The 27,741-nt window shown below is 47.0% G+C and overlaps 1 protein-coding gene across 22 annotated transcripts in view; it reads left to right on the top strand.

Annotated features, from left to right (window-relative positions):
* The window catches only part of CLASP1 (cytoplasmic linker associated protein 1), a 211,566-nt gene that overhangs the window by 176,953 nt on the left and 6,872 nt on the right, over nucleotides 1-27,741 (top strand). For all 22 annotated transcript variants that reach the window (XM_080917999.1, XM_080918017.1, XM_080918010.1 and 19 more), the window contains 5 exons: nucleotides 5,580-5,730; nucleotides 9,771-10,014; nucleotides 12,117-12,307; nucleotides 14,301-14,429; nucleotides 26,774-26,980. In XM_080917999.1, the coding sequence (XP_080774125.1) occupies nucleotides 5,580-5,730; nucleotides 9,771-10,014; nucleotides 12,117-12,307; nucleotides 14,301-14,429; nucleotides 26,774-26,980 (922 nt within the window). The remainder of the gene's footprint in view (nucleotides 1-5,579; nucleotides 5,731-9,770; nucleotides 10,015-12,116; nucleotides 12,308-14,300; nucleotides 14,430-26,773; nucleotides 26,981-27,741) is intronic.

Here is a 27,741-nt window from a genome sequence, read left to right on the forward strand (position 1 = left end):
CCAGGATAGGTTGTGCCATTGTCCCGTGTCCCTAAAAATGCCCCACCTGGGGCTGAAGCTGGTTTTGTGGCAGAGCTTTTACCTAGCCTGTGTGAGTACTCCAGTAGTGCCGGATAAATGAATGTATTAATTAGGAAAGATGCCCTACTTTCAGACAGAAAGTTATTTGTCCCTAGGAAGCAGCCACTGCTGGTGGGAGTGAAGGTGCTCAGTGACCAGTGTGACACATCCAGAAAGACATGGCTCCTGTCAGGTTTTAAAACAGTTATGTTTGGGATCCCAAGAAAGGCCTGTATACCGTGTCCCTCAGACAGCTGTCCAGCTTCTTGACTACTGTCATACCGATCGAGAGCTCAGGAAGCCCTGCTGCCTCTGTGCTCTGGAAGAGTGTGCCCAGCTGTGCGAAGGGATAAAGGTCTTAAGAGCAGAAAGAAAACAGAGGACTTGTGAGGTAAAGATGCTTGCTTCCGTGCCTGACAACCTGACAGTCCCTGAAACCCACAGAGCTGCCCTCTGACCTCCACATGTACAGCGTGGAGTGTCAGCATGTACGTGTGCACACACACACACACAGGCACAATGTTACATTTAAAAACTCTTTAAAGTAAACCCAGAGAGCAGATAGCAGCCGCCGCTGTGGGTTCCTATGATAACTGATGTACAGATTTTATCCACTTTCTATGATACCTGCGCTTGTCACCCAGTGTAGACCTGCTTCATTGACTTCCCCCAGTATACTGCCCGGCTTGCCCTTCCACGTACGGAGGGAGCTTCACTCCACTCACCCTCCAGCGGGTCATCAAGATTGACCCCCAGAGGACAGCCCTCTTCAGAATCATCTTTCCCAAATGCACGTGTAACATCAATCTACCTGTTGATAACAGGTAACACATATTTACACCATGGGGTGGGGCTCCGTAGTAGCGTGCTTACCTAGCATGCCCAAGATCCCGGTGTTCAGTGCCCAGCATTGAGGATGGGTGGGGTGGGGGGACAAAAGTAGAACTTCCAATAAGCAACTGAGGGAGATAATGCTGACTGTAAATGGATTTTGAAGGTTCACAGACCCTATTGATTTCATAACAAAAGTATTGTTTTTCTGTACCTTGTATTCTTAGCCCTCAAATGATAGAAAGGTCCAAAAACAGACTTCCTCTCTTCCTATTGACTTTTTTTTGTCATCCTGACCCTTCCCACCTGCCATCTGATTCTCCACAGAGTAGTCTGTGGGCTACATTAGGTGACATGACCTGTCCTTAGGTCAATGGCTATTGGTTGACTGAGTTACTTTTCCTAATCTAAGACTCATAGCAAGGTCCCCCAGTGTCTAATTGGAAGGTTTACAGGTGATCAAGGCTTAGTCTTTAGCCCTGGGATTGTCTCTAAGCTAAAATGGGGCACTCTGTGTGACGTGCAGATTCACCTCAGCAGTGTACATAGTCTTCATGTGTCACTCCTCAAGTCTCAGGGTTGGGGCTACAGAGCAACACTTACTGTTCTATCAGTTTCAGTCTTAGCACCTCCATCAGGGGACTCACATTCTGTCCTCTGAATGCCTGTGCAAAACACATGCACATACAAACACAAAAACAAAAGGTAAATACCTTTAAGAATAGATTTAGGGTTGTTTGCCCAACCCACCTCCTGATGACAGCCTTCCAGGGAAATCTTTCCCTACGAAGTGAAGGCTTAAAGCACCAGAGAGCAGCCTTCTCATGCAACCGGAGCTCATGAGGTCAGCTCCGTTCCAAGGGGCTCTTAGAGGAGTAACCTCGGGGGTTGGACACACACTGCTGCCAGTGTCATTCCTGGAAAATGGCAAAGGGGACAACAGCCGGCAGAGCCTTTACTTTCCTCTCCTCACAAGAGGCTTTTGTGAAGGGGCAGCCATTGGAACTGGAGTGAAATATTTTAAGAGAATTTGGGTTGAAAATCATGGGGTGAATTTATCTGAAAGCCAACATTCTCTGAAGCGACACATTGAAAATAATATTGTGACATCCCTTAAAGACTGAACGTCCCTCCAGACCACCTCTCGTCTATCCATCACTCTTTCAATGTTTTTCTTTTGCATGGGCTATGCTATAATCTTTGGTTGTTGTGATTTAAAGTACTTAAGGCATTCTTTTACATCTTGTATACATATATTTTTATTTGAGTCATAATACTCAGTCTCTATAAAAATAGTGTACTGGTCAGATGTATAAACATTCCTGTGCATAAGCTGGTGTTACAGACTGCCTAGGACAGGGACATGGAACGTCCTCTCTAGTTACACTTTGAGTAGTTCTGTAGAGTTGCCTTGGGGACAACCTGTGAATTCCAAGTGCCTGAAACCCTTGAGTACTGTTCTGCCTCGTTTTTTAATTTTAACTTTTCATGGGTGTGCATGTTGCGTTTCAGCTACAGATGTGTTCAGGGATCGTGTTTCTTTTTGTTAGGTGCCAAGGCCAGTCTTTGAGTTGGCACGTGTTGTCGGAACTCTCCTAATACAGCTGATACATGCTTTCTTCCAATTATTAGGAAAGATGGATTCTGTCTGGACGAGTTTCGCAGTGCTAGGTACATAGCTTCCATTCGTGAGAGTGAGCTCAGGGTTGTCGATGTAGCCAGCATTAAAAATACTTGGATCATTGCACCTTCCAGCAGGCAGAGATCTGGCTAGTCCTATGACACTCTCCAAGGGAGGAACTTTGTAAATTCTGGTGGTTTTTAACTTGGAGATTTGCTTCTTGTGCAGTGCATGGCTTGACAGTGTTGTCATTAGGAAGGGATCTCTCCAGGGGACACCTTGTTACTTCAGTTCTCACTTTGTTAAAGAACTAATGATGCTGTTGCTTGGTTCTGTACAGCCAAGGACTGTTGGAGTGCACCCTTGTCTAGCTCCGGACTTTGTATAAGTGAGTTAGCCTACAGCATCTTGTCTTTTCTTGAATACTGTATCAGTTACTTTTCTCCTGCTGTGATAAAACATCACACCCAAGGAACTTAAAGAAGACTTAATTTGGGCTCATGGTTCCAGAGGGATCATGGCAGAAAGCCATAGCAGCAAGTGGCAGGCATGACAACAAGGCGCTGAGCTTCGACTCTGAGCATAAGCAGAGTGAACAAACTCTGCTGAGACCATAAACATCCGAACCTTACCCCAAGTGATGCTTCCTTCAACCCACCAAATGGTGCCACCAACTGGGGACCAAATGGTCAAATATTAAAGCCTCTGTGGAAGATTCTCATTCAAATACTGAATTCCGCCCCCTACTCCCGTAGACTTATAGCCATGTGATGATACAAAATGTGTTTAGCCCAATGTCAAAGTTCCCATAGTCTTCAGTCTAAAGCCCAGTCTCTTCTGGGACTCTTAATTGTAACTCCCTGTAAAATCAAAGGACAACTTATGTATTTCCAACATATAATGTCACAAAGGAGACATTACCATTTTAGGAGGAAGGGATGGGGTATAATCCGAAAATACTGGACCAACACAAGACTGAAACCTAGCACCTCAAATGCTGATTCCTCTAGTTCTAGGTCCATTTAAAAGGGGTCACATTTCTCTGCCCCTCCAGCTTTGCTGCCTGTGCCGTCTGTCTCTTCCTTGGGCTGGTTCTTCCTGTGCACAGCTTTACTTGGCAGGTACTTCATGGCTCTGGCATCTCCGCCATCTTGAAGTCTCCACTGTTGACACCCTTTACTTTCACAGCCTTACGTAGCAGCCTCTCCTAGCCTCTTGCCCTCCCTGGGATGCTCCACCACACACTGTCTTCAGTGGCTCTCTGCAACTGAAGGACGAATCTTACCCTCTCTCATCTTTCCTGCCTCTAAAGCCAGTATCAATGAACAACCCTACCCAGGTCAGCAGCTGATTGGTGGTTGTGCAGATCAGGCCTGTCCTTATCTGCTAATCTCACGAACAGCCATTTTAGCATGGGTCTTGCCTGCAACACAGAGTTTCTCAGAATGCTTTTTGCTCCCAATGTAGTTTCTATTTTTCTCTACCCCATTTATTCTTTTCCCTTGAAAACTTTCAGTAACAGCCATGCTAAAGATCCAGTGTTACCCTGTCTTGAAATTTCCTACACCAAAGAAATTAGTCCATTGCTTTTAAATTTAGCCCCGGGCAGGTTCTTTCCTAAATGTTACAACACCATCTCTAGCCCAGTCCTAGTACTGCTGGGCTTCTGCAGTCTGCATTGCTCTCCGAACCTGTTGTCTTCTAAGAGCAATTAATCACTTCTCTAGCTCGGCATTCCAATCTCTTCCACACTAGCATGGCCAGGTTCTTCAGCGTAGCCCAGGCTCTGGTACCAGCTTGTGTGTTAATATTCTTCTGTTGCTGTGATGGAACACCATGACCAAGGGAGCTTCTAGAAGAAGATTTATTTAGGTTTACAGTTCCTGGGGGTAAGAATCCATCATGATGGGAGGCATCAAAGTAGCAGGCATGGAAGCAGGAAGAGGAAGCTGAGAGTTCACATCTTCAAGAGTAAGGATGATGCAGAGAGAGCATACTAGAAAGTAGGCAAAGCCAAAGCCCACAGCCAGTGACATACTTCCTCCTAATATCCACACCCCAAACTGTGCAGCTAACTAGGGACCAAGTATTGAAATGTCAGAGCCTGTAGGGCATAGTCTCCCTTAAACTGTTCCAAGTGCTTCCTTAAAAACAAGCGGTTTTCACGCTGTCCTTAGCTGGCTGCCCCACCGTGTTCTGCTGTCCTTCTTGTCTATTCATCCTGTGCTTTTCTTTAAGTGTCTCGGGAAAGGTGTGGGTATTTTCTCTCCTGACTCTCTGTTGAGTACCTTTTTCATACAGCTAAAGAGCTGTTTACAAACTGCTGACACCACAAGGCTTTTTTTCCTTTTTAAAAGCATTTTTGTCTCATGGTGTGTTATTATTAGTGTCAATAGCAGTTGGCATCACTTTTGCATAAAGGAGTATTGTTTGTAGAAATGTTTCTGGATGTCTGTTCATTCAGGGTTGCTCCTCTCTTAAGATTGGCCTTAACTGAAGAATCTGGTCTTCCCAGCAAGCTCCTGGGTTAGACCACGTGGGAATCGGAGCCCCAGGGGCGGGGTGAGGGTGGGTCTGACTTTGAATCCTAAACTGAGTTTTCTGACATAAGGCCTTGATTGTTTCTCTGGATTGGATTCTGATGTGCCAGGTTGGTCTTGTGAAGTGGTTTGCGTTGTTCCTCAGAAGTGTCTGTAATTCTAGCTTATTTCCATGTGCCTGTTCCTCTAGAGTTTGTACATTTGAGACCAGTAACAACCAAACTAGCTTTTTGTCATCTTCAAGATAAAGTTCCCTTCCACCGTCATCCCGTGTACGTCCTGTCACCTGTCACTCCCTAGTCCTCTCATCCTCGTGCTTCTGTTCTCACTGGTCCCCGGGGGCTGGCGTGACATGGAAGATGGCCAGTGACAGTGCCTTGACAAGAGCTGCCCCCAGTGTTCCAGCTAACGGAAGACCCCAAGTATAATGAATGAGCCCTACTCTAGATTATAAATCAGCTAGGCCTGTGTCTTGGTTTTACGCACACACCTCGGTTTTTCAGAAAATACATTTTTTTTTTTTATAGCATGCTGGATTATGATACAGAGAACCTGAACTCTGAAGAAATCTACAGCTCTTTGCGTGGAGTTACAGAAGCCATCGAAAAGTTCAGCTTCCGAAGCCAGGAGGATCTAAATGAGCCAATCAAGCGAGATGGCAAAAAGGATTGTGATATCGTGAGTATCCTGGGCAGCTGGCAGCTAAGTGACTCGAGGCTTTCCCACATTCAGCTCCCTGGTGACAGTGTTCTCTGCTCTGCTGTTAAAGTGATGGTATTTTAGAAGACTGAGGGAGTTTTAGGACATCTCAGAAGAGTGCTCAGCTTCTGTTCCTTCATCTGGGGCATGTTTTCTTTCCTGTAAAGTCAGTAAAGCACATGCCACACAAGCATGAGGCCCTCACTCCTGTCCCTAGAATCACATTAAAAAAAAAAAAAAAAGCTTGGTGCTGGTTGTGGTGAAATCTTAGCACTTAAGAGGAAGAGAAAGACAGGACAAACTAAAGCGTTTGGCTTGGTGGGATGTGTCTGAAAGCCCAACTTAGGGAGCAGTGGCTCTTAACCTGGAGGTAAAAACGACCTTTTCACAGGGGTCGCCTAAGACCATCCTGTTTATCAGATATTTACAACCATAACTTTATTATTGGCGGTCTCCACAATACAAGGACTGTTGTGAAGGGCTGCAGCATCAGGAAAGTTGAGTGCCACTACACTAGATGAAGGCTCACACCAACACACATGGGCACACACATTTTAAAAATAAATTCAGTCATTCCTCATTATGTGCAGTTCTGCAGTGCCTGAGTCCCCTGTATCCTCAGATGTCATCTCTAGATGACAAAGCACCTCCTGAAGTGCACCCTGGGTGACACCACCTCTTGAAAGTGCCCTACAGACTTGCCCACAGGCCAGGCTAATGGAAGCACTTCCTCAGGTGAGGGTCGTTCCTCCCATGTGATGCTAATTGGTGTCAAGTTGACAAACACAAACTAGTACAGACACATTTCAGTTAAGCCAGAGCCTGTTCTCTGTTCTTCCACCACACAGGCAGCCTAGCTTGCCAAAACAGTGCATAGACGCAAACTGGAGCTGGGGGGTAGTGGCTCACACAAGAAATTGCAGTGTTAACGGTGTTGGTGGGAAATGCTAAGCAGTTACAGAGGTGCAGGGACCAGGCATCTGGGCTCCAGTTTACTTCCTGTAGACCTCAGAACACTGGATGTAAGAGACTGCGATGAAGGTGAAGCACGGGGACTGTGGGAGATCGATGGGCTGGGAAGTCAGTAAGACTAGTTAACAAGAGTGTCAACTTTCCCAGTCATCGACTCTAAGAGCTCAGCAAAAGAATAGTATTAATTCCACAGAGTAGCATGTTCCGGTATTATCTGTTTCAGTATTGTCTGCAGCCTTTGGAAAAGATGATAATGGAATCTACTTTATTAAAGCACAAGTAAAAAAAAAAAAGTCAGACATGATCACCACAGAACTTTAGCTACACGTGTGAGTTGTTTATACAGTGAAGAAAACAACATGTCAATTGTCCATATCCTGGAATTCCCATCTTTGCAAGATGCACATGAGAGAAAGGCAGAAAAGAAATGCACATGAAAAAGTAAGATTGGAGGGCTGACAGGGTGGCTCAGAGCAAAAACACTTACTGTTCAGTTCAGTCCTTGAACCACATGGGTCTGCACAGAAAACGGACTCCATGAAGTTGTCTTCTGACCACAACGCACAGACACACACATGTGGGCACACACATACCCGCACATCATCATTATTATTACTATTATTAATTTTCTAAAGAAATAGTTCCATTAAAGTGCTTAGAAAATGTAGCTTAATGGTGTTTTTAAGATTTTTTTTTCCATGTATGAGTGTTTTGCCTGCCTGTGTGCTTTGCACCCACAGAGGCAGGAGAAGCCATTGGGGATCCTCTGGAGCTAGAGTCACTGTGTGCTTGTGAGGTGAACCTGAGTGCTGGGAACTGAACCTGGGTCCACTGTATGAGCGGTTCATGTTCCTGTCTCTCCAGCCCCTAGAAGTCTCTAAGCACTCTTTAGAAGTGACATTTCACTGTAGCCCTGCTGTATTTGTTCAAGAGTTACAAAGTCACCCATGAATCACCTCCTACCCAGGACACTGATCCCCCAGGCTATCTCTATATTATTAAATGTAGTATTAAATCTCGTTCGTAGGTGTCAATGTGATACGCGTTCTAGATCTTTTATAACGTATCTGTATACACGGGTGTCTGTAGACCAGCATTTACAGTACCACGAGTCACAGTAGCCACAGTGAACAGAACCTCAGTGTGGACCACAAGGTGCATGGGTAAAGAGGAGACGGACAGTGGTCAGCAGGAGAGAAATCTGTGCTGTGACCTAGATGAACTTTGAATAATGCCAAGTGAAATAAGCCATATGCAGAGGGGCGCGTGTGTTTGTTTCCTCTATATGAGATGCCTAGCAGAGACGGGCTTGTAGAGAACACAATTGAGGTTTGTGGGGCAGGGGAATTGTTATCTGTTAGGTGTGGGGTTCTACAGGGATAATGAGAAAGTTTGGGGTACACATGGTGTTGATGGTTACACAACAGAGTGAGTGTATTTAACGTCACTGAAGCATATGATTATGGATGGTTGAAATGATAGGTTATGTGTATTTACCACAACTTTTAAAAGCATATAAACATAGAATAATAGCGGTATCTTGTTAGCAGCACAAATAGAGTTTTGTGGGAATCCCAAAATACGTTCTGGATTCCTGGAAGTCATGTCCAGGTGGTAAAATAGGCTGCCTGTTGCCAGCTCAGACTTGTCCACATAATACTGTCCCGAAGGGGCTGAGCAGGCTACTGTGCCCAAGGTAAAGCCCTGATCATGTGCCTTAGTTTCTGTCGCTGCAATAGAACATCATGAGCAAAAGCAGCTTGGCAAGGAAAAGGTTTATTCCTGCTCACAGTTCCATGGTACAGTCCATTCCTGAAGGAAGCTATGGAGGAGTGCTTCTTACTCGCTTATTCAGCTCAGGGGTAGCATCATCTACAATGGGCAAGGCCCTCTCACATTAATCGTTGGTTAAGAAAATATACCACAGGCTCACCCACAGGCCCATCTGCTAGGGTCACTTTTTCAGTTGAAGCTCCTTCTTCCCACATGATTCTGCATTGTGTGGCGTTGACATAAAACTAGCCAGACTATCACAAACATGCTAGAGACCATTGAGAGACAGCTGTTAAGACAGATGCAGGAAGAAAAGCAAAGGTCAGTGCAGATCTCCAGAGAGTGCAAGAGTGACTGTGGGTGGGAGATAGCTCTGTGGCTCAAGGTTAGAGGTGAGTTTGAGATAGTCTGGTTTCACCCCCATCATTGCCTCAAAGTATCTACGAACCAAGAGGCTGATTTGTAGATGTTCAGAGTGCTTTAGGCTCTGAGTTTTGCCATGAGGGTATTATCAAGTTACTTTTTCAAAGCTCCTGCTGTTGGCATTGGAGCCAGAAGCCACAGAAGTCTGACGCAGGCCTCTCAAGAATGGACAATGAAGGATGTACCCCTCGATATCCAAGGGGCTCTTGAGATTGCATGGTAGTGATCCTTCAAAAAACTCATGAGTACAGTGAATCATCGAATGACAAAGAAGAGGAGGTTTAATATATAAGCAGACGAGGATGTTCTATGTAGATAGAAGTAGCAACAGTATGGGGCTGGGGTTCCATGCATAGAGCCCTCACTGTTCTTCCAGATTTGCTTCCCAACACCCTAATCAGGCAGCCCACAACAACCCGTAACTCTAAATCCAGGGAACACCCTCTTCTGGCCTCCATAAGCTCTGTCTGTCTGTCTCTTTCCAAAAAAAAAAAAATGTTTAAATAGAATTAAATACCAGTAGCTGTTCTTTTGTCATCAGCTAGCTTGCAAATGGAAATCTCTAATTTCTCTAAGAAATGTCTAAGCGCCAAAGAAAAAGTGTGGGCTGGGCATGGTAGTGCAGACCTTTAATCCCAGCACTGGGTGACTGTGTGGATCTAAGTTCAAGGCCAGCCAGGACTACATTGTAAGACCCTTTGAAAGAAAGAGAAGTGGGCAGGAGAGAAAAAGGAGAGAGACGAAGGAAGGAAGGAAGGAAGGAAGGAAGGAAGGAAAGAGGGGGAAAAAGGAAAGATGGAAACGAAGAGGTGTGAGAGAAGGCTCTAAGTTGACTTTGTGCTGTGTTCTAGGTGTCCCGAGATGGGGGAGCAGCCTCACCTGCCACCGATGGCCGGGGAGGTAGTGAGGTAGAAGGAGGCAGAATGGCTTTGGACAACAAGACGTCGCTGCTCAACACGCAGCCTCCACGTGCCTTTCCGGGGCCAAGAGCACGGGAATACAACCCATATCCCTACTCGGACACCATCAACACCTATGACAAGACGGCTCTAAAGGAAGCGGTGTTTGACGATGACATGGAGCAGCTCCGAGATGGTCTGTCTGTCTGCCTCCGTGCCCCTGCTTTGCTGCCTACACTCCTCGCTCTCATCCCAGCCCTGTGCACCCTACAAGTAGAAATACGGTGTCTGTCCTGATCCACCATTTGCTCAGAACTGCTTACTGAGTCCCAGCTGTTCAGTTAGGCCTAGGAAGGCCCAGAGAGCAGAAGCATATGTGCACTTACCCTCTGTATGCCCACAGTTTGGGACTTTGCTAGAATGTTGCCCGAGTGGAGTGATTGACCAGGGCATGCAACAGGGCACAGGCATCTTACGCTTGCTCTCTGGGAACGCCCTCGCCCACACTGTCCCAGATCTTAGTCATGAAGGTGAGGTCCCAAGGCCATAACAAGGCTTCCCTCTTTCTCAGGGTGTTGCCAGTCTATGCCATGCTGTCCCTCCTCGGCAGGAATCTGACAGCACTTAGTGCCTTACATTGTGCTCAGCACTAAGCTAAGAAGCATGGGCCCATTAACTCCTGAATTAGAGATGCTTGTTCTCGGTTTACAGATTACAAAGTAGATTCAGAACAAAATAAGATACTTGCCCAAAATATAGCATAGGGATGTGTCTGGGATTTTCTGCGAGTCCCACGTCAAGACCAATATTCAGGGACAGAGAATGTGGCTCAGGGATTGAGGTGTGCTTAGCACCGTGAGACCCTGGATGCCTTCTCCAGGGCCCAAGCTAAATTTAAGACCAGTGTCCACCAGGGGGTGAGCTGCAGGTGACCAGGAATTGGCTTGGTGGTGTTTGTCCCAGCAACTCACGTTTTTTCTTTCTCCACCTCACTCATACATTCACTTGTTTTGTTCTAGTGCAACTCCACGGGATTTTTTTTTCCCCCGAATTATATGTCTGTTTTGTTTGAATACAGTTTGGAGAATTAAGTAAATCAGGATCCTAAATAATTTGCTTTCTGTAATCATGAAATGCTTGGGTTGCCCTGCCAGGTAGAAAGCAAAGAAAGCAAGTCAAACTTCCTGGATGTTTGCTTCTGCTTGTTGGGTTACAGAGTGAGCACGCTTTAGAGGGGCTGCTCTGTGAGGCGGGTTCAAGGCCCCAAGGGAATAAAGGACCTGATACTGTGGAGTCCTGGGGTAGGAGACCATTCTCCAGGTGTCCAGAACTGAAGAGGCATTGGGGGTCAAAACCGTCCTGGAACTGTCTTCCCTGGATTTGCCACATGCTGGTCCCTGGAGTAAGGCTGGGTGGCCAGTGTTTGCTGTGGCTGAGCGGAAGTGGATGATTTTCTTCATTTACTTGTAGAGTTGCTTCACCACTTCCTTCTCCATTCTTCATCTTGACTAGAGACTAGAGTATCAGTTGTCTCAGTCCACCACCGTGTGAGGAAAGGAGAAAGGTGGGGTTCAAGGAGGAAAAGGAAGCTTCCCTGTGTGCTTGCCCCATCTCAGAAGTGAAAGAGATGCAGATATGCCTCAGGAGAGCGCTTGTGATGTTTTGTCCCTGATTACAGTTGAGTTTTCACAAATGAGGGTTCTCATGAGTATGGACGAGGAAAAGGTGCCTCTGAGCTGTTAGACAGAGTTCAGCCCCGTGCTGGTGACCGTGCTGGTGACCGTGCTGGTGACCGTAAGTGAGCGAGCTCCCCGTCTGAGTGGTCTAGACGCTTTGCATTGGTTACTGTGTTGATTCCCAAGCTCTGCACATGCGAGAATAGAGCAGATGTTAGGCAGTGTGGCCATGACAGTCGTGAGGGAGTGTGGATGGATGTGAAAACATCGGAATGGGCCTCCTACAGGCAAGAGGTTAGCCAGTAGTTTGAGACTGTGGTGGTAGATGGAAGTTTGGGAAAAGTTGAGTTTCAAGCACTTGGAATTTATATATATATATATATATCTGTGTAAAAATGAAAAGGGAAAATGGTAAGGAAGGCAGGACTCACAACACTGGTGACTTACAGCTGCCTGGCGCTGTCCTCACAGCATGGTAAGAATGTCAGAGGTACACAACAGGAGGCTGGCAGCCAAGCAGGGCAGAGTAGGAGCGGAAAGTATAGTGTCTATCTCTGTGGTAGGAAAGAACATGCCAGGAGCCCTATGGCCAACTTCTGAGGTACCATGTGTGTCTCCCCAGTGCCCATTGACCACTCGGACCTGGTGGCTGACTTGCTGAAAGAGCTATCTAACCACAATGAGCGTGTGGAGGAGCGGAAGGGCGCACTGCTGGAGCTGCTCAAGATTACCAGGGAGGACAGCCTGGGCGTGTGGGAGGAGCACTTCAAGACCATCCTGCTGCTGCTGCTGGAAACTCTCGGAGACAAAGACGTAGGCACTTCCACATGGTGGTGTTATGATGTCTTTCCTGATCAGGGTTGACCAGCTTTCCTTTGTGGGTTAAGTGCCTGGCTTATACCAAATCAAGTATTCATCCGGGTTCCGCAGAGTCCCTGAGCATTCCACAGAGTCCCTGAGCATTCATGAGCCTGCAACAGCCACGCCAGCTCACTTGTGCAGACCCAAGTCTCCCTGTAACTGGCTGTATACCCAGCCAGTGAAACAAACACCTTCCTGGACCTAGATACTGTAATACAGAAATTTCCCAAACCCTATTAGTGTAGAAGGCAATCTTCCAGAGGTATCTTCATAAGTTTCACTTTTATTTCATGTGACATAAAGAAATTCAGAAGGTTTTTTTTTAAACTTTAAACAAATTTATTCAAGTGTGTGTGTGGGTGTGTGTGTGGGTGGGTGGGTGGGTGTGTGTGTGTGTACACATGTGGAGGTCAGAGGACAATTTGCAAGAGTCACTTTTTTCAGGTGAGTTTTTGGGATTAAACTCAGATCATTGAGCTCAGTAGCAGGCACCTTTCCCCCTAAGCCATCTTGCCTGCCCAGAGGATGTTTTTTAAAAGACCTTATTAAGTGCTGCCTTTCAGGAAAGTTTGGTTCACTCTGCACCTGTATTAGAGCTAGTGTCAGCAGGGCAAATGACAGGTTCCCAAGCTGTTTTTTTTTTTTTTTTAAGATTTTTTATTTGTATATTTTATGTATGTGGGTACACTGTCACTGTCTTCAGACACACCAGAAGAGGGCATCAGATCTCATTACAGATGGTTATGAGCCACCATGTGGTTGCTGGGATTTGAACTCAGAACCTCTGGAAGAGCAGTCAGTACTCTTAACCATTGAGCCATCTCTCCAGCCCCCCACCCCAACCCCCAAGCTGTATTAATAGTTGTAAAACCAAGCCCTCATGCTGGGACATTTCAGTGTCACAAATAAGGCTTTGAAGCATGCCTAGGCTGTGACTATACCTGATTCTTACTAGCTAATGTTGGTGGAAGTGGGTACAGATGGGGGAGGTGACCTAGTCAGCTAGAGCATAGGGCTAGGAGGAGTCCCAAGAAATTAGCACAGTGAGAGGTCATAGGCCAGACCCAGGGCCACAGTGGAAGTGACTGATGGCATCAGGAAGCAGGGTGAGCAGACAACAGTGACAGCTGCCTGCCCAGGAATTGCTTTCTAACTCTTGGGATTAAAGGTGGAGATTAGGGATGAGTGAAGATAGGGAACAGTAACAAAAGTCCCACGCCAACTTTTCTTCAAAGTACTGTCTGTGGAGGCAGTTCCACTTGGCTGGGCTCCGGGGGAAATGGGATGATGTCATGCGGAGGGCAGGTGCTTTGTGTGTGAGTTTGCACAATGCACAGTTGAGTGACAAGGAATCAGGATGTGCTTCTTGGCTCTGTTTGCAGTAAACTCCGCTCTCCTTTCTTGAGATTAGGCGTCTGTTTGGAATGGCTTTCCTCCAGACACATGACTGGGGCCTTAACAGCTTGAGGCCTATTGCATGGGTGACCTCATCACCCAGAAGGTCAGGAGCAAACATGGGTCTCCAGCTGACCTCAGAGAGTTCACAGCCTGGCAGGCCTGTCCGTGAAAGGATCGGGTAATTCGGCCTCATCCCTGTGCATGTTTCACACAAGGATGACTCATGAACCCAAGTTTCAGGCAGTCTAGAAAGGACAGGGACTGACCATGAATTAGGTGTGCAATCCTCACTTGGTCTGCAGTGTAGGGTTCATTCTAGAGAAACCTGTGCCGGCCTCTCCAAGTGCTGGGTCCTAACGATGTCTCCGTGCATCCGTACCTGCTCTCAGAGTTGACTGTCCAGCGAGCCCATGTTGAGTAGACTTGTGATCCCTGTAGAGGGGCCTGTTAGAGGGCAGAGTGCCTGGGACAGGGCCTAGCCTGTGGGCCCCTGTGCATGCTGTGGGCATGTACTATTGGGTGACATTTCCTTTTCTCTCACACCTAGCATTCCATTCGAGCTCTGGCACTGAGAGTTTTACGGGAGATTCTGAGAAACCAGCCAGCAAGATTCAAAAACTACGCAGAACTGACGATCATGAAGACTCTGGAAGCCCACAAAGACTCCCACAAGGAGGTGAGCTAGCCCTGTTGCCATGTGCCGACAGGACTGGGTGGAAGAAAGCAGGACCCAAAATGAAACTTCATGCTTGTGAGTCTTTTCCCTTTAACTTGACCCAGGCTGTTTGGAGTAAAATTCCTGTTGCTGACTTTAGAGCTGAGCAAGCACGCATCTCAAATGTTCACAAAGTACACCTGTGGTTCCTGGTCCCAGCACCTCAGCAGTTACTGGACAGTTGCTTGTTGGCATGTTGAGCCTCTGTAGCCCCTGGAGAGGCTAGGGGCTTGCAGAATGTAAGGAGCTGTCTCAAAAACTGAGTCCGGGCATGAGACATGGTTTACTTACTTAAGTCCCTACTGTGCAAGCATGAAGACCTGACTGATCTCCTGAACCCACATTAATAGACAGTGGTGCAGTACTGGGTAGGAAGAAATCGGCATATCCATAGGATTCACACAGAAGCTCACCTACTCAACAGACTGAGCAAATGAGACCCTGTCTCAAAGGAGGGATGGAAGAACAAGAAGGAAGGGAGGGAGGGCAGACGGGGGGATGGACAGCTCCAGAGGAATGGCACCAGAGATTGACATGTGACCATCATGCATGTACCTATGCATGAACAAGTCCAGTAACAACCTCCATTAACAGGTAATATGGAAACCAGAATGGTAGATTTAGAACTGCTGCAAACTCAAGATGGCAAGAGGGTATGGCGTCACTGAGCAGCCATGACCACTTTGTTGGGAGTGTACTTACGGATGAGGGCTTCTGAGTAGAACAGTTCCTATATCCCAGCCATGGTTTGGCTGCTTGGGCAGTTACTTTGACCTCCTCATATTGTCATTGGAGGAAGGTCGCTGACTCTCTCAGCTGGACCCATACAGTACACTGCACGCAGGCTCTGAGACCATTTCCAACGAGTGACTAAAGTCTGGCCCGTGGCATGATGGTGATACTCATGTTTGAACAGCAACTCCTTGAACATGTGAAGACCAGACAGGCTAAATACAGTCAACTTCACTGTTCTCAGATAGGGAAGGAAGGGCCAAAAAAGCCTGCCCGGTAGTTTGTAGCAGAATACATATGGACCAGGTCATGGGTCGCTCATGGGACAAGCTGTCTTGCACCAACTTTGTTTTATTAAATAGCTTGTCCTTAGTGAGGGTCAGTGGTGAAAACTGAAGTGAAATTTGACCTTGGGGTGGTTATAAATGCAGTCTAACACAAAATTATAAAGGTACTTAAACTGTGTGTGTGTGTGTGTGTGTGTGTGTGTGTGTGTATTATACTCTGTCTTACGTATGCACATGTGTATGTGTGCACAATGAGAGATAGAAGACAGTTTGCTGGGAATCAGTTCTTTGCTTCCACCGTGTGGAATCCAGTGGTCAGACTCGGGTCACCTTGCTTCGTCAGGCTTCACCATTACCTACTGGACTCCACTTTTATTTTTAAACTCAGCCATGCATTTTGTCGGTACCAGTATTAAATATGGCGGTGTCAGAAGGTTAGACACACCTGGCAAAAGACGTGTGGACTGGGATTAGAATGAACTGAGGACGCTGGAGAGAGGCCTCTGCAGTTAGAGGCCTGGCTGCTCCTCCAGACGGCTCAGCTTGGATTCCCAGCCCGGATGTGGCAGCTCACAGCCATCTGTAATTCCTGTTCCAGGGAACCTGATGCCTTCTGCCCACCTCCAAGGGCATGGCATGGTACACATACATATGTGCCGGCAAAATACTATACACGTACTTTTTATTATTGAATTTCTAGTTAACGAAGGTGATATATGAGCACCTACTGTCCAGCTGGAGCCTGTCTTTATAAATCTGCCATCCCACCATTAAAACCTTTACAATATACTCCTAGATATAAATTAAAATTTGCCATTTTTTTCTTTGAAGAATGGTTTAGAAAATATGAGGTTCTCTTAAATGGCCCAGGAAAATAGTGAAAAAAAATCTCCTGTTGCAGATAAATTTCTCAGTACTCCGTCAGCACGGGAGCCTTGTAACCAGAAAGTAGCACACTGCTGCCACGGTGACTGAGGATGTCAGCAGGACGCAGTGTTCTGAGGCTCCTTGTTGGCAGGCCCTCTGCTTTGCATGGGCTCACCTTGACTCTACGCCCTTGCCACTTCCTCCTGCAACCTCTGGCTGTCATGTGGTCAGGAGTAGCTCAGGCACCTGTATATTTTAGATTTGGGGTTTGGTTTTCATTCTTCTTGAAATTCTTCAAGTTTTTATTCTCTCTGTGTGTGTGTACACACTTACGTACATGTATGTATACCTATGTGTGTGTGCATGTGGAGGCAAGAAGTCACCCTTGGATGTTCAAGTATTGAACCCCTTTTATTTTGAGACAGACTCTCACTGGCCTGGAGCTTGCCAAGTAGCCTGGACGGGCTAGCCATAGCAGAGAGCCCCACAGATCTGCCTGTCTCTCCTCCGAAGTCCTGGTACTAAACATGCCACCACTCCTGGGTTTTTAATTCTTAGTGAGTGTGTGCAGTTCTGCTCATGCCGCTGGATACATGCAGGTGGGGTCAGAGAACAATTTCAGGAGTCAGTTCTCTCTTTCCACTTAGGGCATCCGGGCTTGTGCGGGGCTTGTACTGTGTGTGAGCCATTTGCCATCGAATGCCTTTCTTCTTTTTAATGTAGATTCTGGAGATTAAACCTAAGTCCTTGTACAGAGACACTGCCAACCGAGCCTTCTCTTGTTTTAACCAACCTGTCCCCTCCCTGGTCTCAGAATTCTTAGCTACACATGCAGTTCATGTGGCTGTGCTGGTGGTATCATGTTACTCTAGTCTTAGTATATTTTCCTGTCATATTATTCGTATGGCCCAGACTAGCTTAGAAGAGATCCGTATGCCTTTAGGCCCAGTTTCTATGTCTGTCACCCAGAGGCAATGTCTTTTTTCCATGGTGACCAACACTTCTAAGTGTGCTTGTTCCAGGGGCCTCTGTTAAGGTGGTGGTTTTACATTTCCCAATGAAACCCAGGGTTTAGTAGGAGATGGAGAACGTGAGCCTAGGCTGCCTCACACAGAACTGCTCCAAGAACACCAGCCATCTTCCCTGACTGACTCTAACTTCCAGAAGCCCAACATTTGGAAACTGAAATACATCTTAAAAGTTACCAGAGGACCAAAGAAGTCACTCAGTGGACCCTCACTGCATGAGGACCAGGGTTAATCACATGCATGTGCCCCTAGTTCCCCTGTGGCAAAACATGAGACAGAGACAGGGAATCTCTGTAAGCTCACAAGCCAATAAGGCTATCTCACACAACCGCAGAGTATGCGAGACACCCTGGTGCAAAAAGGTGGGAGACAGGAACGACGCCTGAAAGTTGTCCTCTTGAGCTCCTCATGTTCACTGTGACACACAGGAGCCAGAATTCATTCTCTCTCTCTCTCTCTCTCTCTCTCTCTCTCTCTCTCTCTCTCTCTCTCTCTCTCTCTCACACACACACACACACACACACACACACACCCTCCAGGTGTAGGGGAGACAGAGAGAAAGAGAGAGAGTGTGTGTGTGTTTAAGGGGGCCGTGCTGGAGAGAGGGCTCTGCAGTTAAAATGCCCGTTGCTCTCACAGAGGACTCAGCTTTTTTTCTCAGCATCCACACAACGATGAGTGGTTCAGTTCCAGAGGGTCAGTGGCCTCCCCTGGCCTTCTGAAGGCACTGCATATGGTGCATATATGTGCACTCAGGCAAAACACTCGTGTACATACATTTTATTTTTAGATTTGTAAAAAGGCTGTTATTGAAAACTGGAAAGGTAGGAGCAAGATGGATGGCTTCCTTATCCCTAAGCCAAACAAAGTCAGCTGTCGACGATTCTTTACCATCCACAAATGACTGACAGGTGGCCGTAGACCCCAACTGGAAGCTTTGTTTCTGAAAGCTGGGTTCTGTCCTCTCAGACATAGTCCTTTCATAGTCCCAGTCTGAGGGGTGAGTCTCTGCCAGGACCTCATGTCTGTTTATTAGATGATGGTGCACTTTCATACCTGAAGCATTCATGAAGTTTCTGTGTGTTGTGTTGGGGTTTGTGTTCAGCAAACACCTTAAAGGGCTGAGCTTGATATGGTGTCCTTTGTGATAACTTCATTCATGCAAACTCTTTCTCTTACATCTTTAGTCTGTTTGTCAGGGCTCAGAGAGAATCTCTGAGCACTAAGTACAGGATTTTTCCAAGAGAACTAGTAGCAAGGAGTGATTTTGAGGCCGTGTGAGGTATGAGAAGATTGGGAACCCTAGTCTCAGTAGATCTAGGGTTCCTTCTCTCATATACACCCCGCGTATACAGACAGGGCTGTGTGTGAATGCAGGAATAAAGACGGCAGTTTCTACACATAGCCAGGTGGGGCCTTGCCTCCCAGGCCAGCCCCAAATCTAGTTCTGAAAGCTGGGCCTGTCCGATCATTAGATGTTTGATTGGGGGGGGGGGGGCAGGGGATGTTTCACATTAGACAATATTTGATTTTATTTACCTACTTATAGAGTACAGTGTTGGCTAGACAGAGTAGTTCATACATGCAATCCCAGTTGCCAGGAGTCTGAGACAGGATCACTTGAATCCCAGAATTCAAGGCCAGCCTTGGCAATATAACTAGACCTTCCTTCTTTAAAAAATATATATACATATATATATATATATACATATATATATATATATATATGTATGTATGTATGTATGTATGTATGTATGTATGCATATATTCCCACAGAGCCTGCCAGCTAAAAGACCTCCACACACATCATGGCATGTGCCTACAAGAGAAGGGCAGAGGGACAATAACTAATATATTTCTAAATAAGAAAGGAAGACAGTTATGTCTCAGTAATGTCACCAAACATGTCTAGTTGCAAACCATAAATGCTGGTGTCTAGGACATCAGAATCCAGTTTTAGGTGGCATGGCTTATTTGAGAAAATCGGGTTCTTAGCTAAAGGTTAAATAACTTTTTTTTTTTCTCTAGAGGTTTTGTTTTTAAATCTTTTCCAGTTAAATTTTATATTTTATGACTTCAAGGCATCAGAAAGGCTAAATCTGCTTGGCAACAGAAGGCAGGCTTCCTGATACTGGCGGGCTGGTGGCGGGCTGGCGGCAGGCTGGCCTTTCTTTCCCAGCAGTGGGGTATGTTTGATCAGTCCTTTGAGCAGATAACTGGGGCTAGAGCAAGCTTGTTCCTGAGAGTATCCTTAGGTGTCAATTAAAATTCCCAAGCAGCCCTGTCTCCAGCCTGGTTCAGGAATGGCCCTCTGCACCCTCCAGGCATCAGAACAGCTCTAACATGTGAGTCACAGCTTCTCTGCGGACCTTGCTCGGCCTTATCTGGTAGCCCCAGGCTGCAGTGGGGGAGGGGGTATCTGTGTATCTTCCAGTTCCAGGATAACAGCAGGAGTAATAGCAGTGGCTATTGAGTAACAAACCTAAATCCTCAGATGCTAAATCTCTAGGTTTCCTGGGCCCAATCTAGGATTTGACTAGAAGCCCTTTTTTCTAAGAAATTCTTGCTTTTTGATAAACAGACAAAATCAGAAGCCTAGATAACATCATTGTGTGGTTCCCAATCGTTGAAACAGCGGCTGCTAGGACACAAACTCCTTTTCTCACTGTTTTATCACTGACTAAGGCCAGGTGGGAGGAGGACAGGGCAGCCTTCAACTCTGTGTGAGTTCATTATAGCAGGGGTGCTCCAAGTCAGGGGCCAGTGCAGTTGCCATGTAGGACTTTGTAGGACTATCCTAGTGGGCCAAGCCTGACGTCCTGGCTGTGGATGGCACGGCCACTCCTGCTGCTGCTGTTGAAGGACAGAGTAAGTCTGTACTGTAAGCTGACCCCCTGAGGGCCATAGCACCTGCCCCTCAGCTGACACCTGGCCGTCAGCTGCACAGCTCTGGAAGTCAGTCTCTTGTTTAGTATTACAGTTAGTGTGACCATGAGTGTGTGGCGTGCATGCTGCAGTGACTCTGTAGAGGTCAGAGGACAGTGTGTGGGATCCAGTTTTCTACCAAGTGGATCTCAGGGAGTGAGATTAGCAAGGGTCAGCAAGCCTGACAGTAAACCTACTCACTGGCCATGAGTACCCTGGTCCTGTGCTGCCCTTCTGAGGGGTTTGAAGCCCCCTGTCTGTACGTGCGCTTTTTTTTTCTCTAGAGAAAAATGCTCATCAGGTTGGGGTGAGTGATAAGATTTTATAAACCAAAATAATTTAACAATTCTCGGCCAGCCCTTCCTACAGTTTCCCTGGTGAGGACAACATGGGAAGAATTTACCTCAGCATCTGCTGGCCAAGGAAACAGAACTAGGCCGGAGCAGCCCCGGTTCCAGAGCTCTCCTTGTCTCCCCTTCCTCTCTAAGTCCCGCTTGGCACATTACTTTTTATTATTGTTGTTTGTTATTATAGACAAGGCTTCTCTGACCTGGAACTCTCTGTATAGAGCAGGCTAGCCTGGAACTCACAGCTGTTTGTCTGTCTCTGCCTCCCAAGTGCTAGGATTAAAGACCACACCCAGCTCCCTTGTTATTCTAATGGACACCCAGACTCCTTTTCAGGCTGTGTCTTTTGAGACCTTTCTGGCAAGTTCCAGAAGGTGGCATCAACATCTCCTTCGCTTCCAAATAATCCAGGAGCTAAGCTTCAGGTGCCTAGGGAGGAGCTCTTGGGTTCTAGCCATCATTGTTTTTGAATGCCTGATACTTTTTTTTTTTTTTTTTTTTTTTTTTGTAATATATCCAGTTCTGCTGCATCTGAGACAGAGCCAAATCAAACTTGGTGCACTCCAAACACGCAGTCCAAATGTCAAGAACTTCTATGTCCTAAAATTAAGAAACCTAATCTTTATGCAAACACTCATCAGTATTTTGAGTCATGATCGCATTTCCTTAAAAAGTTGGTGTGCAGGAGGATCAAGAGATCAAGGCCAGCCTGGACCCCGGAGCTGGACCTCACTGCACAGGCATCTGTCAAACAGCTACATGTGTCAGTTGCCTTTTTCTAACTAGACACTTCATCCCTAACAGTAAAGAGAGAGAGTGTCTGTGTTTCTAGCCAGACAGAAGCAAACTCAGAACACAGATGGAATGTGTCCCTGGAGAAGTGAGGGGGTCAGCTTTTCCTGCTGACTCTGTGACTCTGTGTCTCCCCTGCTTTAAAACACCCTCAGCACTGACAGCCTGTGTCTGCTGAGAGATGCCTTCCTTGCCTTCAATTGCCCGTGTTTACTTTTGCTCTCTATTTGCTTACATTATAACCTTGCTTCTTATATTACAGAGAACATAGGGCAGAACTACAGTTTACTCTGATACAGGCAGCCTGCCAAAGCCAGGGTTTGGTATATGGAGGGAAGTCAGAACTCTACCTTCCCTGCCAGAACCAGTGTCTGACTTGGGCAACTTTCTCTCACCCTGGGGAAAAGAGGGGCCTCCAATGTCCATCCTCATGTGCAATCCCTGGCAGTTTACATCCAGTTTCCAGAAGCCCAGTACACCCTGTTGTGGCTGTTAAGTGCTTTGTGCCCACACCCTCTAGAAGCCCCAGACGTCCCAAGATGCCACTGTGGAGCTGGGTTCACTTCAGCAGACCTGAATGGGTGTCCCCCAGATCTCACAGCACAGATTGAATCTGTACAGTAGGATGTGGCTTCTCTTGGGGCTGACTGGCAGAGGCTTGGGCCTCACTCTGTCTTCAAGTTCATTTGTTGTACTCTGCCCCGGTGAGACCTTCAGTTCTAGTCACTAGACATCAGTGCACTTAGACAGATCAACATGTGTAAGGCTAGACCACTGTCTCCAGGCTGATGATGGAACTGATGGTTGAGCATTTCTTGGGCATGTATGAAGCCCCAGGTTCAATCCCCTGCACCAGCACCACAGCAACAACAAAGATAACACGGGGTGGCAGAGTCAGCCCCACGTGGTTACTCCAGTGTTCTGTGGTAGCTGGGCATGGTGCCTTTTCAAAACAGAGACCTACTATCTTTGCAGCAGCCTCGCTGCCGGGCCAAGTTGAAAAGAAAGGCTGGTTTCCCACCGAAGGCCTTGCTGTCTACACATCTAGCCCAGCTCTCCCCAGCAAGATCTTGCACTATAGCCTTAAAGCAACCCCATGGGTAGAGAAGGAAACTAGGGAATGAGGGAAAGAACCCTCCCTCCTTTCCAGACAACTGGTTGCTAGGGAAATGACCTGGGACTAATCCTTTTCCAAAGAACTAATTTATTGTACTTTCGGTATGTAGCCTGGGATGTATTTCCTGGGCCTTGTTGTTGTTGTTATAATGCGTGTGTGTGTGTGTGTGTGTGTGTGTGTGTGTGTGTGTGTGTGTGTGTGTGTGTGATGTGGTGGCATGTGTGTCATGGTGTACTTGTAGTAGAGATCAAAGGACAGCTTTGAGGAGTCAGTTCTTGCCGTCCACCTGGGGGTCCAAAGGATTGAACTCAGGCTATTGTTCTTAGCAGAGGCTGTTTTACCTGCTGGAGCCATCTCAGAATCCACTCAGGGTTTCATGACTTACTTCCGTAAAGCCCAGGTTAGCTGTGTCCTGCTTCCTCCTCGTGCTCTGGGCTCGTACCTACATTGAAAACGTAAACACAGCCAGGGGTGAATGCAGCTGAGGCGATTTATCAGAAGAAAGCCGTGTACATTATGGAAAGATGGGTATGGCAAGCATGCTGACGGCCGTGTGTTCACTGAACTTGGTACCCAGCCTGGATACAGAGATAAGGCAGAGATAGATGCTTGCTTTCGGGAAGCTCTTTGTCTATAGGAGAGGCATTTCAGCAAGATGATTGCACTGGGCCTCCCAGGCTTCCATAGAGGTATGAGCCTTAAGACAACTTGCCCAGTGGGTAAGGGGTGTGAAGGATAGGTGGGAGTGGGCAGTGGGGCAGCTAGAAAGGAGGCAGGACTCACTAAAGACAGAGTCACAGATTGATACTTAAGTCTGGGGAGAGGGAAGCCTGTCTTCATCTAGCACTGGAATGTTTCCCGCTCAGTGTACTGGATGTAGTACGGTCCTGACTAGGGACTGGGAGCCGCACTGTGTTCTCCAGCACACAGCAGCTCCAGATTCTCTCTTTAAGATGTGTGTTGGTTACTTTTCTCATTGATCTAATAGAACACTTGGCAAAGACAACTTACATGAAGAAGGATTTATCTTGGCTCACAGTTTGAGGGCACAGTCTACCATGGCAGGGAAGGCATGGTGACAGGAGGCTGGGGCAGCTGGGCACACTGCTTCTGCTGTCTGAAATCAAACAGGCTCACTTTTTCTTCTTTACTCAGTCCAGGACCCCAGCCTATGGGATGATGCTGCCCACAGTTGTTAGGAATAGTTCTGCCTCAGTTGACGCAAGCTAGAGTCTCCCTCACAGATAGTCCACAGATTTGTATCCTAGGTGATTCTAGACTTGTCAGGTTCCCAGTATTACTAACAGGTTGCCAAGTGACCCCGCTGGTACCACATTCCACAGTGTTGTGTCACACCGTCACTGTGCCTGCATTTCTAGCTCTGCAGCGATACCGACATGATGTTCACCTACATGGAGGGAGGTTTTTATCCCAGTAGACTTTGAGACAGCTGAGGTCTGTCTGCCGCACCACTCACCCCTCTGCAGGCCTTTCTGTCACTGGCATAGAACTTACCAATTCAGTGAGGCTTGTCACCTGCCAGAAGCCCCAGCAGGCCTCTTGTTCCAGAGTCCCAGCAGTGAGATTGCAAGTGTGTGTGTGCTTTTTCACATAAGTGCTGGGCATCAAACTCAGATCTTCATGCGTTTGCCACATGCACTTTACCATAAACTGAGCTGTTCCCCACCCCCACCTAAGCATTTTATAGTGAGGGATGGACATCGCATAGGAGGTGTGAGTAGCTGACTTTCCTGGGGAACCTCATGATGAAAGTCCCAGCACTAGCATGGCCACTCCTGAATATATTAAATGAGGTAGCCATGACTGTGCCCTTGGTATCTCGAAAAGACTTCCCTTGACAACTCCATGGAGTAGAACCCAGGCACTGACCAGGTTTGCTCCCTAACAGAGCACTGTTTGCAGAGAAGGCAAGACCTAGCCACTAATGGGGAGCCCAGAGGTTAGATCCTGCGCCTTCTACAGAGAGGACTGTGGGAATCTGGTGGTAGGCAGTATCTAAATCAAGGCCCCAAAGTGACTGAAACCTTTATGTGTGGCCTCAGAGCTCAAATCTGGCCTGGCCCAAATGGCCTGTAAATACACACACACACACACACACACACACACACACACACACTGCTCTAACATGTGGCTTTCCAGTTGATACAAATGCTGGTTGCAGGGCCAGCCACCTGTAAGGATAGTGTGCCAGCAAGATGGCTTGGTGGGCAAAAGAACTGAGCTGAAAAGAAAGGCAGCCAGATAGGCTGGAGAGATGCTTAGCAGCTAAGAGCACTTTCTGCTCTTGCAGAGGATCCTGCATCAGACAACTACCTGTTTACAACTTCCTATAACTGTACCTCTGGGATCCAGCATCTCTTGCCTCAGTGGGCATTTATGTAAACATACCCACACAGACATTTGTGTAACTTAAGATAGTTTTAAATATATATTTTAAGGCTATAGACTTCTCTTTATAATATAGATTTTATATAGTAATGGAGTACACCTTTAATACTAGCACTTGAGAGACAGACAGGCAGATTGGTCTCTGTGAAAGGCTACGTAGACTGTCTTAAAAATAAATAAACAAGGGGCTGGAGAGTTGGCTCAGTGGTTAAAAGCACTGGCTGCTCTTCCAGAGGTTCTGAGTTCAGTTCCCAGCACCCACATGGTGGCTCACAACCATCTGTGATGGGATCTGATGCCCTCATCTGGCCTGCAGGCATACATGTAAGCAATAATAAATAAATCTTTAAGATAAATAAACAGTTGTCAGAATACCTCAGTACCTCTGAACTTTATATACATACCCATGTCCATGCTCCCTCCCAACAACAAAATATGTGTATGCATTTCTGTTTTATTATATACACTTTGTTTTATTTATGTTACATATATAAACTTTTTTATTGCAAGGGTAAGGATGATCAAAGTTGTTGGGTTGTCAGCTCATCTCTTCACATTGGAAAGATTGAAGAATTAGCTATAGAGAGGAGGGCTGTGGGTTGGCCTGGGGAGATCAGTGGATTCTCATTACACTCCATAGGAAAGTGCTTGCCTGTGCACCGCCTGCTGTGTTTGTTTACACAGCATTTACCTAAGGTGCTTATGAATAGCCTCTGTATCTTTGCCATTGCTGCTTCTTGTTGTGACATGTTCCCATTTTACAGGTGAGGAAGAAGAATACTAAGTCTTACAGTTGGCGTGTCTGAGATGTATGTCCATGCAGCACACTGTGTGCTTTCCAGTTCTTCCCAGTACAGCTGTAGCATTCCTCCCTCCTCCCTCCCACTCCCCGCTTCCCTTCCTCCCTAGCTTAGCTTCTGTCTTCCCGAGGAGAGGGACTTCTGTAACTTGAAATCATAGCTGTTCCTTTCAGCCATGTGGCAGTCATTTTATACACTTCCTAAAAAGTGCAGGGAGGGAGCTGAGAATGCAGCCACCCCCAACCCTGCATACACTGCCTGGTGTGCAAGCATATAGCCCCAGCATGCGAGAGAAGGCAGGAAGGTCACTCTCAGCTACACAGTGAGTTAAAGCCCAGTCCCAATCCAGAAGACATGAGACTTGTTCTCAAGTAATGGGTGGGTAAAATTAACTAGTTAATTAAAAAATAAAAAAATACAAGATACAGAACATCAAAGGCCCAGATGCCTAGAAAAACAACTTCCCACTAGAGACTGTGCTGGGAGGAACCATCCACGGCCTTGCCTTCTCCTGGAAGCAGCCCCTCCCAGGGGACATCAGTCTAGAAGACACTGATTTTTCTCCAGCTTGGTTTCACAGAGCCCGAAGCCCCTGGAAAGGCTTTACTTCTGGGTCCTAATCTTTCAGGGCAGCAATTTTCTACTGTGGTGATAATCACCTGATGGTCCCCTCTAAGACAGCACCCCTGGAGAGGCTGAGAATCCATGTTGCTAAGGAGATCCGGAGGTAGTGGGTGCAACTGTGCATCTGTAAGTTCAGGAACAAGTGCAGCTGGTGCTACCTAGTGAGGAACACATTTGGAGATCACCCTGCCAAGGTCTTGGCCCAACCCCTCAGGCCCATACTACCTTATTCCACATTACAGCCCAGGTTGCTCTTCATTTTTCTCACGTATTGGAGGAAGTGTGTTATGGTGTGTATCTTCCCAGGGCAGGAGTGGCACTTGGTCACTTTCAGAGCTCTTGAAGCACGCAGCACTCACTCTGCGGTCCTGTTTCAGGTGGTGAGAGCGGCTGAGGAAGCTGCGTCCACGCTAGCCAGCTCAATCCACCCGGAGCAGTGCATCAAAGTGCTGTGTCCAATCATCCAGACGGCCGACTATCCCATCAACCTGGCCGCCATCAAGATGCAGACAAAGGTGGTGGAGAGGATCACCAAGGAGTCCTTGCTGCAGCTGCTCGTGGACATCATCCCTGGCCTGTTGCAGGTACGTATCCTGACAGGCCCGGCTCAGGCTGCTCCGCACAAAGTGGGGGCAGGGTGAAGGCCACAAGCTATGCCACCTTCTTTAGAACCTACATCTTTTTTTTTATTTAAAGGATAGTTTGTTAGCTTCTTGATTTTGGTTTGGTTTGGTTTGGTTTGAGACAGGTTTTCTCTGTGTAGCCCTGGCTGTTCTGGAACTCACTGTGTAGACCAGGCTGACCTCAAACTCGGAGACCTACCTGCTCTCCTGAATGCTGGGACTAAAAGTCTGAGCTACCACTGCAGGCTTGTTAGCATATTGTGGCCTTTTTACATGTAGGCATTTTTTATATTGCCTTCTGTTCCCCTCCTGAGGATCCCCTTCCACCTCCCTCTTCTACTTCCACGCCTTTTCGATTTACTTTTTGCTAGCTTGTCTGTTTTTAAAGCTCAGGCTTTGTACACAACATACAATGTTTTCTAGCAGGTGCTTGTTTTAATGTATTAAACTGTAGCAAAGCCAGTATAGCCACAGTCAACCTGTGTCCTTTGTTAATAAGGTAGAAGCTCTGGAGAACATACAAGTGCTATTGACTGCAGTAGAGACCCACTTGGATTTGACAGCCCGGTGACTTTCATTAGGGTTGCTTACAGAGTGTGGGTGAGGGCTTATTTACAGGAAGATGAGCACCCTGCCGGTGGCTGCACCACTGAAGAAAACACCTCTCTCTTTCCCAGCAACCATTACATGCCTGTAGGTACTTGGATGGGGCCAGCGGCCTC

This window comes from Micromys minutus (assembly GCF_963924665.1).
Source record: "Micromys minutus genome assembly, chromosome: 6".
Classification (NCBI taxonomy): Eukaryota; Metazoa; Chordata; class Mammalia; order Rodentia; family Muridae; genus Micromys; species Micromys minutus.